At 41.8% G+C, this 19,896-nt stretch overlaps 1 protein-coding gene across 1 annotated transcript in view; it reads right to left on the reverse strand.

Moving 5' to 3' along the window:
* The window catches only part of HAUS6 (HAUS augmin like complex subunit 6), a 32,359-nt gene extending 16,628 nt beyond the window's left edge, over positions 1-15,731 (reverse strand). Inside the window, exons 1-8 of the mRNA XM_061630694.1 lie at positions 15,254-15,731; positions 14,744-14,839; positions 12,445-12,523; positions 11,003-11,135; positions 8,121-8,268; positions 5,570-5,635; positions 4,797-4,851; positions 4,491-4,664 (exon numbers count right to left, since the gene is read on the reverse strand). Of these exons, the coding sequence (XP_061486678.1) occupies positions 4,491-4,664; positions 4,797-4,851; positions 5,570-5,635; positions 8,121-8,268; positions 11,003-11,135; positions 12,445-12,523; positions 14,744-14,839; positions 15,254-15,378 (876 nt within the window). The 5' untranslated portion in view covers positions 15,379-15,731. The remainder of the gene's footprint in view (positions 1-4,490; positions 4,665-4,796; positions 4,852-5,569; positions 5,636-8,120; positions 8,269-11,002; positions 11,136-12,444; positions 12,524-14,743; positions 14,840-15,253) is intronic.
* Positions 15,732-19,896: the final 4,165 nt, after the last annotated feature.

Genomic DNA, 19,896 nt, shown 5'->3' on the forward strand with positions numbered 1-19,896 from the left:
GAGATGAAATAAAAGGAAGATGGAAGCAATACACTGAAGAACTCTATAAAAAGATGCAAGGATGACAGATTCATTCACGGAGGAACCATATGATGAAGAACCAGAAATTTTAGAATGTGAGGTAAAAGCTGCTCTTAAAATACTTGGAAGAAACAAATCACCAGGAATTGATGGCATACGAATAGAGTTGCTACAAGCTACTGAGACTGAATCTGTCCAAATTTTGACTAAAATCTGTCAAGAAATAGGGAAAACTAAACAATGGTCCACAGACTGGAAACATTCAGTATATATCCCAATTTCAAAGAAAGGGGATCCCAGGGAATGCAGTAATTATCGAACGATTGCCTTAATATCCCATGCAAGTAAAGTAATGCTCAAGATTCTACAACAAAGGCTCTTACCATGTATGGAGTGAGAAATGCCAGACGTCCAAGCTGGATTTAGAAAGGGAAGAGGCACCAGAGATCCTATCGCAAACATACGTTGGATAATGGAACGGACCAAAGAATTTCAGAAGGAAATCACCCTGTGCTTTATAGATTACAGCAAAGCCTTTGACTGTGTAGATCATGAAAAACTATGGAATGCTTGAAAAGAAATGGGGGTGCCACAGCATCCAATTGTCCTGATGCGCAACCTATGCTCTGGACAAGAGGCTACTGTAAGGACAGAATATGGAGAAACCGATTGGTTTCCAATAGGAAAGGGCGTGAGCCAGGGATGTATTTTATCACCCTATTTGTTTAATCTGTACGCAGAACATATCATACGGAAAGTGGGATTGGAGCAAGATGAAGGAGGTGTGAAAACTGGAGGGAGAAATATCAATAATTTGAGATATGCAGACAATACCATACTCTTAGCAGAAACCAGTAATGATTTGAAAAGAATGCTGATGAAAGTTAAAGAGGAAAGCACAAAAGCAGGACTACAGCTGAACATCAAAAAGACTAAAGTGATGACAACAGAAGATTTATGTAACTTTACAGTTGACAATGACATTGAACTTGTCAAGGATTATCAATACCTTGGCACAGTCTTTCACCAAAATGGAGACAATAGTCAAGAAATCAGAAGGCCAGGACTGGGGAGGGCACCTATGAGAGAACTAGAAAAGGTCCTCAAATGCAAAGATGTATCACTGAACACCAAAGTCAGGATCATTCAGACCATGGTATTCCTGATTTCTATGTATGGATGTGAAAGTTGGACAGTGAAAACAGCTGATAAGAGAAAAATCAACTCATTTGAAATGTGGTGTTGGAGGAGAGCTTTGTGCATATCATGGACTGCGAAAAAGACCAATAATGTTAGAACAAATTAAACCAGAACTGTCATTAGAAGCTAAAATGATGAAACTGAGGCTATCATACTTTGGACACATAACGAGAAGACATGATTCCCTAGAAAAGACAATAATGCTGGGAAAAACAGAAGGGAGTAGAAAAGAGGAAGGCCAAACAAGAGATGGATTGATTCCATAAAGGAAGCCACAGACCTAAACTTACAAGATCTGAACAGGGTGGTTCATGACAGATGCTCTTGGAGGTCACTGATTCATAGGGTCGCCATAAGTCATAATCGACTTGAAGGCACAGAACAAGACCCCACTCTCTTCCACAACTAAGCAAAACATAATGGAATAGTGAGTAATGCAAGACTATTGGGGTGAATACCATGATTTAAGAGATAACAGAGTGCCTGTAGCTTTGATTCATGACTATAGATTGTTTCTTTATGCCAGGGGTGGTAGACGTTTTGAGCCAAGGGCCCCATTGGCCAACTTTCCATTAACTGGAAGTCAAAGGGTGTGATCAAAGTGTAAAAGCAGGTGTAGCTGATTTTTTTATTATTATCATTATGAAAAGGACTAATTTGAGGGAGAGGCAGGGGGCACACAAAAAACCTTCTGGCATCATACCAGGGTATGCCTAGGACCATACAGTAAACAATTTTTTAAAAACATAAAGGTTTAGGGTTTCATCCTTGGGAGGGTCACAAAAACATTTGGGGGGCAGTATGTGGCCCACTGGTTAGCCACCCCTGCTTAGTACAGGTGAAAGAGTGCTGATCTGTGCCTGGAGCTTCCTCCATCCACATTACCTTCCTTTTTTTTTTTCAATAATTTTTATTCAGATTTTCATAAAACATACAAGACAAAATCATAAAACATTCAAAGACAAAAAACAAAATCAAAAATAGTTAAACAAAAAGAAAAAAAGGAAAAAAAAAACAAAAATAAAAAATAAAGAGTAAAATATTGACTTCCCATTTGTCAAAGATCAAATCAGTTATAAGTCTATAATATATAGCAATCCTGTCTCTTAAGTCATATTATAAAATCACTTTCCTCCAGTAGTTATCTTACTTAATCATCAAATCTCATAAACATTACTTTATTCTTTCCACAAAAAGTCAAAGAGAGGTTTCAATTCTTTAAGAAATATATCTATCAATTTTTTTTCCAGATAAGCATATCGATTAATCCATCTCATTACTAATTATGATAATCTTATTGTCATAACCATAGTCAAAATAAACATTTCAATTAATCCATCACATCAGAATCTGTTAGGTTCAGTAATTTCAGTAGCCATTGTTCTATTATCTCTATTAGTTCCATTTTCCATCTTCCATCTTCAGTAGTCTTGTTAAGTCCAGTAATTTCAATATCCAATCTTCCATTATCAGTATTCCATAATAATCTTGCTGTCAAAGCCATAGTCATATAGTAAGAGTCTGATGGGAATTACCTCTATCCCAAATATTTTCTTGCCATCCATTCTGAATAGGTTGCTGAAATACTGCTGTAAAATCATGTCTCTGTTCTTTTTTTCAAAATACACTGGGTCATCCACATTACCTTCCATGTATCACATTAAGCTGTACATGGACTCTCCATGCACAAATGAACATATGTGGAAATATTTCTGGTTTGGGGAATATCTGCTTCTTTATGTAGATGTGGTAGCCCATACCCAAACAAAACTTGACTTTTGCCCACTCCCCAGCCCTGTCTAGTAATTATGGACCATTAACCTTTTAATGCAAATGGGGAATTCCCAATTCACATGCCACAGGATGCCCAACAGAATGTTTTCCTTCCTGTTCTGATTAATAGTTCAACACTTATGAGGACACATCAATCTCTATTAGCATACTAATGAACTACTAGTTAGATCAACAAGGAAAGAGCTTCTATTAGACATCTTGCCTCTTTAACAAACACTTCTCTCATCCACTTTTTACAAAGCTCTGCCTGTAGCCATCTTTGGGAACTCTTTGGGAACTTTAAAGACATTAATTCATATGAGGTATGAGCAGACACTGTCTTCCTAATTCTTGAGGTTTAAGGAAAAAAAGAAGTGGGTAGCCTGGTGGCTGGGCTCCCTCTCTGATGTTTATTCTTCCAATGCCTGCATAGGATCACATGGCTAGACTGGGGAATCCAGGGCCTATGCAGCTTTAGCTGTATTTGAAAGGATTATAGAATGTCTTGAATGAGACCTTCCAGTAAGCAAGCAAAGCATGCGCCTTGTTCGTTTATACCATTTTGAGATGTTCTTTTCATCAAATTTAAAACTATGTTTTATTTTTCTGTTTTAAAACTCTAAGCGAGCTGATTTCTTAATAAATCTATCTGCCGCTGGATTTAAAATCTTGTGCACCTGTGTTTAACTGCCTTGCAGTGCTAAACAGTATGAGGAAGAGGACATTTTAGTTATATGAGAAACTGAGACATCCCCTAATGCCTCAGTTTTAGACAGCTAAAAGTAGGAAGACCCATTTGATATGGTGGCAAGTGATAACCACCACTCGTGTGTTATTAAACCAGGAAGCGTAGTGCCTCTCGGTGCAATTCTAGGATTGATAGACAAGCCAGGTTTCCAATAGTTCTGTTCTTCCCACTACGTAACAGGATTGATAGAGAAAAGGTAGAAACTATCTGCTTTACATCTTGCAAACTAAGTTCTGGTTCAAATACTTACTCGGGTTAATGTTAGCTTTGAATGGTAAATTAACAAGATCGTCCCTCATCCACTTACGTAACCCAATCTCGTGTGACCCAGGTGTTCCATGTGAAACTAATAAGTGGATGGAGTCACAGCTCTTGAAATACCTCTCCCCCTGCCCCCACTTTTGAAGGGAAAAATCAGGATCACGCATACGCACATTAGGGCCTCACATGATTGGGCATTCGCAAGGAGAGCCTGACTCACATGAGTGCAACTCGGGGGGGGGGTGAACTTGCAAAAAGTGCAAATCTTAAACTAGAGCTCCTTGATTTAAGTTTGCGTCAATCCAGATATTAAATCTCAACTACAGATAGTTCTTCCCCTATACTTTGACATAACAAAATTGCTAATGCCAATAGCTATGGAACAATCAATTTCAGACAACTAACAACACTGGACAAATCAGAAAACATACAGTTCTACAGAGACTGTGGGGTACCTCAGCAGAGGCAAAGATGCCAAGAAACTTACTTCGTGCATTTCCTTTTCAACTTTTTCAAGAAGAGATCTTGGAACGTTAATAGCAACACTTGTGCCATCTAATACATACTGGTCAACATGACCTTTGACAACTGAATCTACAACTTCTCTTTCTTTTTGCAGAAGTGTAAGTGTTTCCATGATCAATGCCCATAAACAGCGAACCTTTGGGTGTAGTGGAAAAAAGGGGAAGGCAAGGAGAAAAAAAGAGACCTTTAGAAAGCAGAAATATGCATTCATGTAAAATGTCAGCATTGCCGTGTGTGTGAGACAGAAATATATGACAAAGATCCTCACCTTTTCAACTCTCTCCTCTGTATTACTCTGGTTTTGATCAATCTTTTTTTCCATTCTACCCAAGTGAGAAACAGAACAAAAAAGTAAGCATTACTGCCAACAGTATGAACAGGAAGCAATAGTCTATGTCTTAAGCTTGTTCACATATTCTGGTGTTTTTTGCCAATAGTTTATCAACAGCTACTGGGGACATTAGGTATGACAGACCACAACACACACAAGTCAACACACAGCGCTGCCTTCTCCCACCCCTCACACCAGCGAGATGTTATACTGAACTGCAAAAGCGTAAACACTAGGGCTGTGGAGTCAGAGTCATGGAGTTGTGAGCAATTTTGGGTGGAGTCGGAGTCAGTAGAAATGTACCGACTCCGACTCCTTCATAAATGGCAAATGTATATTAACTAGTAATAACACATTTACTGTAGTAAAATGGTAGCACAAGGCATTTCATCACCACCACGTGAATCCAGAGCTTGGAAAAGTTACTTTTTTGAACTACAACTCCCATCAGCCCCAGGGGTTGGGCTCGTGGATTCACGTGGTGGTGATGAAATGCCTTGTGCTACCATTTTACTACAGTAAATGTGTTATTACTAGTTAATATACATTTGCCATTTATGAAGGAGTTGGAGTCGGACAGTAGAAAAATAGAGGACTCGGAGTTGAAGGTCTGGTGTACCAACTCCACAGCCCTGGTAAACACCACAACCAGGGGGAAATACCCTAAACTGAAACTTACAAATGTAAGCAAGCTAACAAGGTGCACTTACTTTTGGAGCTGCTTGTCCAGATCTGCATTTTCAAATCTTAAATCTCTGATTCGTTTACCAAAAAGCCTGAAAACAAAGAAATACGGTCAATAGCCACAGTTAAAGATTTTTTTAAAATGCTAACTATCCCCAAAAGAAGCTGGTAAAGAACAAGCAGCATTTTTTCCTAAATAGGTGTGTTTCACATATTTCCTTTTTTTTTTTTTTTTTAGTAATATGCATTTTTAAGATGACAATTCCCTATTTTTTTATATATCAAGAAGGCTTTTCTATATCTGCAGGAGAGATATAAAATCATTATTTGCCCTGCCGGGCAGTAGTCTGCTGACAAACTCAGAAGTGCAGGGTCTCTTCATGACAGTCACAGCCATGGCCCCTCATAGCCATGCCCCCTTCTAAGCTTATACAACAATCTCACTCACAGCCCCTCCTGCCCTCTAACCCCTCCTTTTCCTTTCACCCCCTCCTACCCCAGTCCCATTTTCTTTCTCTCACCAGCCCTTCACCTCTTCTGCCTCCTACCCCTCTATTTCCCGATCCCAACCCCTCCTGCCCCATGCCATTTTCTTTCCCTACCACCCCCTAACCCTCCAATTCCTAGTCCACCCCACTTCTCCATTTTGCCTCACATCCGTGCCCTTCCCCCCTTCTCTCCCACCCCTTCTCACAGACCCCTCTAGGCATTTGGTGGAAATGGGGGGGAGGAACACCCCTTCTTAAATGTTTGGGTTTTTTTTCTTTTTAGAATAATGAATAGAATGCTTTTTGAAGGAGGGTTTTAAAATATTGTTTTAGCTGCACTTCACTGCCTTGAAATGGTTTCTAATATGGAGAAGGTACAGTAGGGCCCCGCTTATATGGCGGGTTAGGGACCAGGCCCCCGCCGTAAAGCGGAACCCATTGACTATAATGGGTCGCATCGTGCGAAAATGCCACAAAAGCGCAAAATCGGCTTTAAAACGGGGAATTTCCCCTAATTGAAAGCTGCCGCATCAGCAGAACACTGGAAAACAGAACGCTGTAAAGTGGGGCCCTACTGTATAAGAAAACCTCCACATTATTAGGCAATACTAGGATCCCTGAACACTGTAGGCATGGAGGACTCATATCCTCTTCTGCGAAAGAAAGGCCCTGGCTTACAGTCCCATTGCTACCCCATGGAACTACTGGGGGAGGGGTGGAATCTCCTGCTGCCCGAGAATGCTGACAGGAAAGATTGATTCCATGTCCAAATAATTGTTTTTTAAAATTTCTTTTTAACAGTGTTGGCAGTTTCTCTTTTGAATCCTGTTTCTCTTCCCCTCTTCCTGCCTTCCTCCCCCAGTCCTCTCCCTACATTCTTCAGGCTCCAGGTATGAAGGGGGAAGAGCCAAAAGGGAGGAAGGGGAGCAAAGAGTCCAGGAAGAATCTGCAGCTACAGGGTCCGGGATGGAAAAAGCCTTTGCCCCCTTCCACCGGAGTTCTTCCCTCCCTCCTCTTCCTCCCCAATCCTATGCTCCCGTTCCCCAATTCTGGGCTCCCCAGTGATGGGCAAAGGGAGGACCAATCTCCTAATTGTGCCAGCAGAAGAGCCTCCCCCCACCCCCTACTTCCTTGGGAGGAGAGACCCTCAAAGATGTCACCATAGTTGTGCCGGCAGATGGTCTCCATGTAAGCCATTTGCACCCCCTTCCCTACACACCCCTCCTGGCTGCCACCGCTGTCATTACCATGCTCGCTGGGCTGGAAGGAGGAATTGTGGGTGAGCAACAGGCCTCTGAGGGGGGAAAGGAGGGGTGGGAAGAAGGGAATCTTTCACTTGCACTTTGCACATCTCAGGAGAAGGAAGAGGCTTGGCAGGCACATCTTGAGTGAGTGACGCTGCAAGGTGAAGGGGATGCTATGGTAGGCAGCAGCAGTCGTGACTCTTCCTTCTCCTTGGTGTGCAAGCAAAAGCTTCGCTCCTTCCTGCCCCTCCTTTCCCGCCTTAGAGGCCTGCCACCTGCTGGCAATTCCTGCAGCCCAGTGAGCACGGCCAAGAGCAGCAGCAGCCTCTGCCAGACACTTCCTCTGCAGTACGAGGGGCCAAGCCAGATTGAAGGGAAGGGACTCGCCACAGCCCGTCTCCCAAAAAACTAACGGGATGGAGACCCCCCACGACCAATACACCACTGCTGCCGGGACATTTATATGGAGGAGCTGCTTCCTAAAGATTTACTCCTGCTCTCTCCAATTTCTTTGAGGGGACTGCTCTAAACCTTTTGGTAGGAATATAAATATGTTTAACTTTTGGTCTTTTCTGAAATGCTAAGATTCTGTTGTCTTACATTTTTTCAAGATGTATTATTATTTTAACTTGAATGTTGTATGTGTGTGATACCCTTTGAGCGCCACCTTGGAGGCCTTTTTTGGCTGATAACAATAACAATCTCAAATATATGAAGTTTAGATAACACAAACTTTCACAACTTATGCGATACAATTGCAACTAATTCCATACAATATGTAAAAACAGGATATTCAGAGCCTTGCTAATTCATATAGAATCTAGAGATTAAATTCATTTGCTTACTGTGCTTTTTTCTGCAGTTCTTGGATTATTAAATCTTCCTTTTGTAGATTCTGTAAAAATCTGTTTTGTGCCACACGATATTTTGCAACTGCAATATTAAAGTCCAGAGGTCTTGAATTCACTGCTTCTGGATAGTGCATGCTGGCATCTATATGAAAGGAGTAAGTGATCCAGTATTTCTCAAGCCTTTTGTACATGGGACCCCCCTTCATTGTGCTTTTGGGCCTCTTGAACCCAGTACCAACAGTATGTTCTACAAGCTAGTGATCAGGGATCTTTGAATGCAGTGGTATGCATGTGGCCTGCTGCTGTTTTCGATATATGTACACACACAGGCACAGGCACACACACCACCCTTCAACAAAATTTCCAGGACTGTTTAAGAGAACAAGACAAAATACAAAAGTCAACAAGTTATTTTAACGTATTATAATTTATTATGGCACATTTAAAAGCTTGAGAGAGTAGAAACATCTTTACCCGACAAGCATGACAATATTGGTACTAGGCAGGACTCCCTATGGGAGCATTCCATAACTAGCCACCAAGAAGGCTCTCTCCACAGTTGCCATTCATCTTATCTCAGATGGCGGTGACTCCTAAAGGAGAGCCTCAAAATATGACCTCAGTACACTGGCAAGTACCTGCATCCTAAGCTGTATAAGGCTTTAAAAAAGGTAAGTGCTAGCACTCTGAATTGTGCTTAGAAACAGACTGGAACCCATGTGAATTATTTCAATATTGGCATATGTACACAGTGACCAGTCCCAGCCATCAGTCCCTCAGCTGTATTTTGAACTAACTATAATTTCCAAACAATCTTTGGAAGGAACCCCACATACAACACATTACAGTAGTCAATCCTAGATATTATCAGGGCATGAATAATTCTATGGCCAGGCTCTCACTAGAAGAGACTACAACTACCACACCAACCTAAGCTAATGAAAGGCACAGTGATAAACTTGGACCGAACCCTATCCCTCAGACTACAAGCTTGATCTTTTAGAGGGAGCACAGCCCCATCCAAAACTTGTTGAACAGTATCTCTCTGAGATGATGAACCACCAGTGGTGGAAAGTACTAACTTCAATTTCATTACATTTCAGCACTTCCACTGCCTCACCTGAATATGATGACAAACAGAGCTTGTGTTATCAACATACTGATGGTTCCTCACCCACAAATCCCTGGATGACATCTCCCTGTGGTTTCATGTAAATGTTAAAAAAGCATGGAGGGATATTGACAGAATCCTGTGATAGAATCCACAGCATCAGAGGCATGGATTCAAGCAGTAGGTCCCCAGGACCACCTTCTGAAACTGGCCTTCCAGGTAGCAATGGAACTACTTCAACACTAACTACCAACCCAGATAGCCTGTCTTGAAGGATGTCATGGTCAATGGTACTGGAAGCGATTAAGAGCTCCAAGAGAATTTGCAGGACAGACTCCCCCTCTTCATCTCCCAGCCTGGTCATCCATCAGAGCAGCCAAGGCAACCTCTGAACCACAATTAGGCTGGAAATCGGAATGAAATGGGACCATTAAACTAACACTGTTTTAGAAGACAGAAGAAACTAAACAGGGCATCTCAGATCTCTCCTAAAACAACACACACTTATAAACAAAACAGCAGCTCTTCTCAAATCAGGTTGGGATGCTGGATCAAGTGACAGAGGAATCACTCCTCAAAAATCAATGTGGATGCTCTGCTACAATGCATTCACACCAATTGTATCATCACTGCTAGTTGGAGGAAGCTACTCTTCCCTCAGAAATTTTGTGCCCCCACCCCTTTCAAATGTTCCTCTGCCCTGAGAAGGCCTGTCCAACAGTTTGAGGATCACTGCTTTATTAATTGGAATACACACAATTATGCTCACTTTTTCTATATATACCTTCACTCCACCTATGCATTTGCTATTATAGAGGGGTGACCTCATTATAGCAGCTTAAAGTTAATACTACCATAGAGGCGGAAGCTAGTAAAATCTAAAAACTAGTGTATGTAGCTCTACCTAAACTTAGCAACAAATTAAAATGCAGTAAAAACAAGTTAACACTTCTTAGCAAAGCTTGCTTAGCATCGTTTTCTATCCCTTTCTTCAAAAATCTCAAGCCCCTGGTATCATACTTTTAATGACTCAATTCTACACAGGGCGAGATAAAGATAGCCAGGACATTATATTTCCATGAAACTTTTATTATACATGCAACATATAGTAACTGAATGAACTAATGGCTTTCAGGCTGCATTTTGTGAGGGTTTATCTGAGTTCTGAACTAAGGTGGAATAATTCAGCTGCACAGGAATGCTTGATGCATTCTACATCATACTCAGTTTGCATAGGACTCTTCCCCAGCAGAGGACAACGCTACATCTTAGAAACCTCTGGCCTGGTTCACATGTCTCAGTACACAAAACCATGGCTCAGCATCAATTTGTGAGCTCCTGCAAAGGAGATTGTAGCTGCTTTGCTCCCCTCCATTTGTTCTGCTGTTGCATTGAGCTAAGCCAATGTTAGGCTTAGTGTGTCATCTGTCTTGGTTAAGCTCTCTTGCACAAACCACGAGCTGTAAGCCATGGGACAACCATAGCTAAGAGTTTATAGTTAGGGGAAGAGCGAAGTGGCCATGGCCTCCTCTTCTGGAACCCACATGTTTGCATTAAGTCAAAATTTGGCTTAGTGACACATGTGAACCAGGCCTATGCAACACATAGGAGTGCTCCAACAGGTAGGGTTATGTAGGAGAGTTAAACAGCATATACTTCCACACAAATGCCATCTCTGCCCAATTTCAATTTACTTTCCACAAGGTGCGTGCATATGAGAAAAGCGGTCTTGGAATAGAAAGCATTCCAAGAAACTCTTGCTTACCTGCAGAATCTGCTTTAATATGATGCATCAATACATATCTTGCAAAGTGGTACATTAGATGAATGAACTTAGGACCACCAGGTGAGAGGAATAAAGATGCAACAACTGGAGGAAAGCTGTTCCCACATTCATCCTAGGGAATTATATGGATAAGAAAATGAACTGAGGAACTGAACTGTAGCCTATAACACAATAATTTAGATTAGGTTTTATATTCTACCTGCTTGTAATACTAGTACAATCAGCACACAGAACAATACCAAGTAGCTTTGAGAAATCATCATGCTTTGCTTTACCACCTCCTGAGGCTTGCACAGGCATTGTGCCTGAGCCACAGTGCACAATCCATCTTCCCTCCTGTGCCACACGTGCCCTTTCACATTACATTTATGACATGTCGAGAACCAGCACTAGAGCAGAGGTGGGCAAACTGTGGCCTTAGAGCTGCATGCAGCTCTTGGCCTTAAATCAAAAACCTTCTGCAAGTGAGTAGTTCAGGCCTCTGACAAGAGCCGTCTGCCCTTTCCCCAGCAGCCAGATGAGCAGGGAGGAAGAGAGAGACAAGAGGAGCAGAAAGAGAAAGCAGAGAGAAAAGGGGTGGCCTCTTTCATTTTTGCATCTGGCTCCAACCAGTCCTTGACAAAACAACAGTTGTCCACCCCTGCAGTGATCTGGATGGTGTTGTACTCCTTCTGAAGGTAGAAGTACAGTCTGGAGTACTCCTTGATCCATAATTGCCACTGGAGACTCAAGGGACCTCAGTGGCTAGGAGTGCTTTTTACCACCTTTATCTAGGGCACCAGTTACAGCCATTACTAGGCAGGGGCAGCTTGACTGTAGTGGTCCATGCACTGGTAACCTTGCAATAATCTAATATTAAACAGGCTTCGATATTGTATACCTTTTGTCAGACATTTAAAACTTTATTTTTACCAACTTTCCCAGAAGGATGAGTTGATGCATGGGCAGCATCCAATTTTTTTTGGTAACAATTTTACCTGTTTTTACTTGTTATATTTTTATTGTTTTATTGCTGCATATCACTGTGGTATTTTGTAAAGTTTAGTACTAATTTCCTGATCCTGGATGGCAACAATTTTACTGACCAGCTACTTTTGGGACTGGCAAGGTAAGCTGTCCCCTGTAAGTGAATCAACAAGATGAGGAAGCAAAGGAACAAGTAATGGAGGAAGGACCTTTATGTCTCTCACAATCTTTTCTGGCTCTCCTTTCAAGCAATTTCTATCTTTGTTCAACTGCTTGGGTTTTTTGGAACTACTGAATGCTTGGAAAGGTGAAAAGGCACAGATAGAGAATAATGCATGAGAAGATAATTATTTTTCCCAACATTTAAGGAGTCAGGACCAAAAGGTGGAAAGTAATTTTTATAAGCTACCATGAGACAAATACACAGACACCTTTTCATTCCTACCAATACTTACTGAAATTCTTCTTAGCAATTCACAGCTATGCTTCCTGAATTCAGAGTCTGCCTTTTTATCTGTTGGAGGAAAACATAATCTTTCCGTTCCCAGGGAAGGGAAAGAAGCCAATTTCAACAAATGTTGAAGGAATCAGATATCTTTATCACAGAACCTAGCAATACAAAAAGCTCGGAGTTGTCTGAATACACTTGCACTAACAAGTTATGACATATTTACTATAGAATAACCTAAACATCCCACCTAGGGGAGAGTTTACATGTACACAGCTGTAGTCCACTTTCAGGCTGGCATTGACAGTATTAAATCAGGGGTAGCCAATCTGATGCCCTCCAGATGTTGCGGACTACAACTTCCAACATTCCTAACCACAGGCCATGCTGCCTGGGAGGTAGAGGCCAACAACATCTGGAGGGCACCATGTTGTCTACCCCTGTTCTAAACAAAACATTAGTTCTGGAAGCAGGAAGTTTCACATTAAGATTACAGCAATGTGCTCTAAATGGCCACCCTATGAAGAATTTTTGGAAATCGGCAACAATGAGATTGTAAAGATTCATTTGGCCCACACTCTCTTGCCCTTCCACCACACAGTTAAGCAAGGATGTACAAAATATGGCTGGGCTTGAAGGCCAAGCATTAGCCTTTACTAGCTGTCCAATTTCACCACAGGACAACAACGTTATATGAATTTACCTGCAAATATATTATCTGAAAAAATTATGTAGCTTATTATTTTTATGTCACTGTTAACCCAATTCATTCTACAGTTTTTGACAGGAACTTTCCCCCTTTCTCAAAATTTTTGTTTTCCCCAGCCATTTAGTCTCCAAGAGCCAAGCCAGCTGCTAAGTTTGGAAATTAATTGCTGCCCCCCCTTTTTGTGTGTGTGGGTCAATCTGTCATTCCACATGCAAGCGCTTCTATTTCAGTGATGTTGTGTGCTCCAAACACGCAATAATATATTCTCACAAAGATACTACTCATGACATCAACAGACAGTGCAAGTTTTGTTGCACATCACTATCGGTTTCCAGCACTTTGTGACCCTGACACCATATAGGGGATTCTTGCAGGAACTACAACTAAATACAGTAATACCTCGCATTAACGTACTCAATGGGACCAGAGCGAGTACGTAAACTGAAAATATCCTTAAAGTGAAGCACTACCTTTTAAAACTTTTTTTTACCTCTCCTTCATGTGGAGCCTCAAAGCCCTGTGCTAAAGCCTCTGCTGCTGCGCTGCCGCACCTCTCAGCTGATCGCGACTGCGCCTCCCAGCTGATTTGCAGTGGCGCAATCACATCTATTTCCACCCCCGCGCTCTAAAGCCTCTGCTGCTGCGATGCCGTGCCTCCCAGCTGATCGCGATCACGCCCCCCAGCTGATTTGCGGTGGCGCGATCGTGTATATTTCCACCCCCAAGCGCTAAAGCCTCTGCTGCTGTGCTGCCGCGCCTCCCAGCTGATCGCGATCGTGCCTCCCAGCTGATTTGCGGTGCGCGATCATGTCTATTTCCACTCCCATGCGCTAAAGCCTCTGCTGCTGCGCTGTGTTTCTGGAGAAATACAGGCATATGGAGCATGTACGTTATAGCGAGGCGACGTTAAGTGAAGCGACGTTAAGCGGGGTATGCCTGTAGTCTCAGGATAATGTGTAGCAGTTGTTATCTCAAAGGCTACAGACACACATAGCAGCAGGAGGAGGTTTCAAAACTGAAGAAAGGATGTGAAGAACTAGAAGACGGGAGGTAAAACAGATAGTAATTATACATTTTCCTCCAGTCTTATTAATCACATCCACAGCAATCCCTCCCCTTGCATATAACATCTATCCTCAGGGTGGAAGGAAGAGGAGTGAAAATAAGCATAATAGTTACCTCTTCTGCAACAATGCCACTATTATTTGTGGACCGTATAACATACTATTTTCTTTGAATGGGAATCTATAGGCCACTCCCCCAAAGGTAGGTACATAATCGGATCAGTTTCAGAAAAACTGCCCCACAAAGTACTATTTCTCCCCAAAAGGAAGCATTTACTGATACTTGTGGGTTGTTCAGCTGCTGTGCCTTGGCCACAGAGCTGTCAAACTGGCAAGCCTTCTGCTACCTTTCCGTAGGAAATGGTGACTGAGCACTACCACACATGGACAACTTAGGTCCTGGTAACTATGATTTTTGGCTTGGTGAGCAAGGCCACCCAGAAGTTGTGGACCTCTGGTAAAGAGTTCCAAGAAGGAAAAAATCTTAAGTGATAAAGCATCTTTTAATGATATCAGAGAAATATTATGCTTACCTGAAGATATCGTTACAATGGGACTGGTCTAGCTTTGAAAACAAGAAGTATGCAACGATATGAAATGCATCTTTGTTTGGTTTATCAAATAAGTTCCTTTAAAATAAAAATAAAAATTAGGCAATCCACAAATGTCATTGCAAAGGGAAAAAATCACCACATGCACAAACCTGAGCACTCATCAGGATTTCCTCCTTTTTTCCCTTTAACAGTTTCATGACAGGCAGAAATGCAAAGCATTATTTTTTGTACCTCATTTGGGGATTTCTACCCATCACAAATGTGTTTAAGGTACAACAGCACTTTTAAAAAAAGCATTTTAAACACATCAATAACAGAATAAAATCTCCTGAACATCTACTCCTAAGCTTTCCATCGAAACTGTTGTCGCCTTTAGAAGCTTTTGAGAGTTAAATGTGCGAGATGCTAATGTACTAAATAAATGTTAATTTAAAAATAAATCATCATCCAGAGGAAAGAGAACGAGTGGATCCCCCCCCCCGCACTCACACGCCCAGGCGGAGATGGGTGGAAATTTTCCCGGCGGCGGCTTCTCCAGCGTCGAAGCCCAGAGCCAAAAGATAAAGCCAGAGATGGTCTTTCTCCCAAGAAGAAAGCGAAAGGGGCGCGCTCATCTCAGCAATGCAACCAGATCAGCCCAATTAAACGGTTTGCACGTATCCTCAAAACCCAGGACCGGGGTGGGATGGCAATAAAACGCAACCAGCTATCCACAGAAAACTGATAAGTGGTGATGGTGCTACGCCTCAAAACTCTTTTCTCGCTTTCAAGAAGAGTTTTTTCGGTACCACCCCATAAAGCTCCCCTATTGCCACTCCGAGGCCGCGAACCCTTTCAGGTCCTTGCAGGGGAGGTTTCAGTTAATACCGTCGCCGTTAAGAGCACCACCATTTTGCTTAAACCGCCAAAACAGATACCCAAGGAGAGGCGGAAAGTCACAATGAAGGTCTCATTAGCCAATCAAAATCTGCGTAACTCTAGACGCTTCACGTCACATGAAGTCTCCCTACCAGTGGGAAAGCCAGCTTCCTATCCCAGCATGCGCTGGTGCCGGCGAAATACTTGATATTCAGCCGAAACGTCAGCAGCGCAAGCATGAATATATGAAAAGGGTAGAGTCATAATAGTTGTTGATTGAGACGTGACTTTCTGTATTAGATTCCTATTTTTTCTCCCCTGATCCTAGGCGGAAGTGAGAGCTGTTCTTGGATAACAGCGGGAATTTCGCTAGCATCCTAAAAACAAGCGGTTCATATTCCTCCAGGAGACCCACGCATATCCCCTCATCCAGGCAAGCAAGAGATATATCACAGACATTATTTCAGATCAAGTACATGTTCCGACGAGCAGAAAAGCGTTCAAGGAGGACGTGGACAGTTGGTGAAGGGTGGGTTAGAAATACCATCTATAAATAAAATTACAGAGTCCAGCAGTGTCTAAAGCAAGTAAAATGAGGAGGGGGGTGGCAGACTCAAGCAATAAACTGGAAATTTGCAGAAATTTTGACTGTCCCTTTACCTTGTTCAGAATGATAAAGGAGATACTTTTTAATACCCAGCTACACTCTTGCAACCCAACTAGGAAATATAGCAGTACAATATATGCTAATCTAAAAGATTAGAGAAATTAAAGGGAAATTTAAACCAAATTTAACCAACAGTAGGGATGTTGAATAATCAACAGGGGAGCACACTGACTGACCGAGATGAAATTAAAGGAAGATGGAAGCAATACTGTGAAGAACTCCATAAAAAGATGCAAAGATCACAGATTCATTCATGGAGGAACCGTATGATGAAGAACTAGAAATTTTAGAATGTGGGGTGAAAGCTGGTCTTAAAATACTTGGAAGAAGCAAATCACCGGGAACAGATGGCATGCCAATAGAGTTGCTACAAACTACTGAGACTAAATCTGTCCAAATTTTGACAAACATTTGTCAACAAATATGGAAAACAATGGCCCACAGACAGGAAGCATTCAATATACATCCCAATTCCAAAGAAAGGGGATCCCAGGAATGCAGTAATTATCAAACTATTGCCATAAAATAATGCTCAAGATTCTACAACAAAGGCTCTTACTATATATGGAGCAAGAAATGCCAGATGTCCAAGCTGGATTTAGAAAGGGAAGAGGTACTAGAGATCATATCACAAACATACGCTGGATAATGGAACAGACCAAGGAATTTCAGAAGAAAATCACCCTGTGCTTTACAGATTACAGCAAAGCTGTTGACTGTGTAGATCATGAAAAAACATGGAATGCTTTAAAATAAATGGGGGTGCCACAGCAACTCATTGTCCTGATGCACACCTACACTCTGGACAAGGGGCTACTATAAGGACAGAATATGGAGAAAACTATTGGTTCCCAATAGGAAAGAGTGGCAGGGGTGTATTTTATCACCCTATTTGTTTAATCTATACACAGAACATATACGGAAAGCAGGATTGGACCAAGATGAAGGAGGTGTGAAAACTGGAGGGAGAAATATCAATAATTTAAAATATGCAGATGATACCATACTACTAGCAGAAACCAGTAATGATTTGAAAAGAATGCTGATGAAAGTTAAAGAGAAAAGCACAAAAGCAGGACTACAGCTGAACGTCAAAAAGACTAAAGTAATGGCAACAGAAGATTTATGTAACTTTAAAGTTGACAACAAGGACATTGAATTTGTCAAGGATTATCAATACATTGGCACAGTCATTAATCAAAATGGAGACAACAGCCAAGAAATTAGAAGGCTAGGACTGGCGAGAGTAGCTATGAGGGACCTAGAAAAGGTCCTCAAATGCGAAGATGTATCACTGAACACCAAAGTCAGGATCATTCAGACCATGGTATTTCTGATCTCTATGTATGAAAGTTGGAAAGTGAAAAAAGTGGATAAGAGAAAAATCAACTCATTTGAAATGTGGTGTTGGAGGAGAGCTTTGCGCATACCATGGACTGCGAAAAAGACCAATAATTGGGTGTTAGAACAAATTAAACAGAACTGTCACTAGAAGCTAAATGATGAAACTGAGGTTATCATACTTTGGACACATAATGAGGAGACATGATTCACTAGAATAGACAATAATGTAGGGAAAAAGAGAAGGGAGTAGAAAATGAGGAAAACCAAATAAGAGATGGATTGTTTCCATAAAGGAAACCACAGACCTGAACTTACAAGATCTGAACACGGTGGTTTATAACAGATGCTATTGGAGGTCGTTGATTCATAGGGTCGCCATAAGTCGTAATCAGCTTGAAGGCATATAACAACAACTACTACCGGTTGCTACTTTGCAGCCTCCAACATTTGATAGATGGCTTGCTTCTAAAATGGGGGGAAGGAATGAGGGAGGATGGCACCACTTACAAGTTTCAATGACAAAGAATGCATCATTCACAAGCTGCTAAAGGAAAGGGGAAGTTTTATTAATGAAACCAGGGAAAAGAGATTGCTGAAAGTCAGATTCTTCCCCATATATAGGATTAATAAAGATGTCTTGCACTGACAGGGATTTGTTTTATGCTTGAAACTAAAATAACATTTTAGCATTATGAAATATCTTTTTCCTTTTGAAGGGTGGGAGGAGAAGTAGTACACTGACACACAATCACAGTTTTGCTAAATCCTGGATTTCTCCATTGTTTTCTATCTGCGACCATTATTTCCACACCAAGGCAGAGGCATTAAAAGAAACTAGGAAACCATGGCTCCAAACAATGGAAATCAAACTTTTCCTTTTATACATCCATATTAGTTTTACCCAACCTGTTGCCATCCAGGTGTTGTTGGACTACAATTCTCATCATCCCTGACTACTGGTCATGCTGCTGTTGGCCGATGGGAGATGGAATCCAACAACATCTGGAGGGCTCTAAATGCTTGTTTTTGTTTTTTTTAAAAAAATACAGGTGGTACCTCCTTGGTCCCATATAGCTACTACATAAACTATAGTCACACTACTTGCCAACCTTTTTTTGAGGGAAGAATGAGTGACAGGAGGGAAATGTGACAGAATATGGGGGGGAGTTGAAGTAGCAGGCAGAGAGTTGGTTGGAAAATGACAGAGACAGAGGAAAATGAAATTAGATGAAAGAGATAATAAAAGCATATGTAAAAGAGTTAGGATAGCTGCCATTAAATTTAGGATCGTCAGTTGTGGTAGCTCAAGATATTAGAACTCTAAGAATAATAATATACAATGACTACTTGTTCTGAATGTTACGTTCCTTAATGATATATGTTTTAGTGGTCTGTCTTCTGGTGTGAGGGATCATATCTAGCTCCACGTCGGGTGATGATGCTTATCAAGGGAGAGTACTACTACTCTGTGTAAGTCAGTAGGTGGTGGTAGCAGGGATTTTAAGGAAAGTCAGGACTCCATGGAGTAGCTGAGTGACAGACCTAGTGACCACTTGGAGACAGTTCTTTGTAGGGGATGCTGGGAATATCACTGAGGCCTTGGATCAAAATGTAATAAATCAAAGAGCACCCATCGAGAATGCAGGAGAGATGTTCTAACATGGCACACAGGTGGGACTGGTGGTGCTACTATGTACCAGGCATGGAGAGCCAGTGGCCTTCGAGATGTTGCTGGACTAGGACTCCCATCATCCCTGACCATTGGCCATGCTGGCTGGGGCTGATGGGAGTCCAACAACACATGCATGGCAACCGATTCTCCATTTCTCCTCGTTACAACAACGCGGGTTGCTTTAAAATGCTGTCGAGGAATTTATTTAACTCCCCCCTCCCCGTGATACTGTTGTCGGGGCTGGCTTTGATATCTAGTTAGAAATCCCGCAAACACAAAACAACGACACAGTTGCATCAAAGATCAGTGTAGTTAAATTTGTCTTTCCGACGACCTTGGAGCCCAAATCTAGAAGCCTCGCCTCCCGTTACACAGATGCTCGTTTGCCCTTAATAAATAGTCAAGCGAAAGTTCTAACTATCCGGAAGCTGGACGCTGTGTGTCACTCTAATATTTACTAAGTCGGGTGAATGACAAGGGAAAGCGGGTTTTTGCTTACGCCGCGCGCGACAATGAAGTAACGAGAAGGTGAGCGTCTTATCTGGAAATTCAGTCCGGAAGACAGATCTGACAAAAGGTAGTGGGAGGTGG

Source organism: Rhineura floridana, chromosome 1, assembly GCF_030035675.1.
Source record: "Rhineura floridana isolate rRhiFlo1 chromosome 1, rRhiFlo1.hap2, whole genome shotgun sequence".
In the NCBI taxonomy this organism is placed as follows: domain Eukaryota; kingdom Metazoa; phylum Chordata; class Lepidosauria; order Squamata; family Rhineuridae; genus Rhineura; species Rhineura floridana.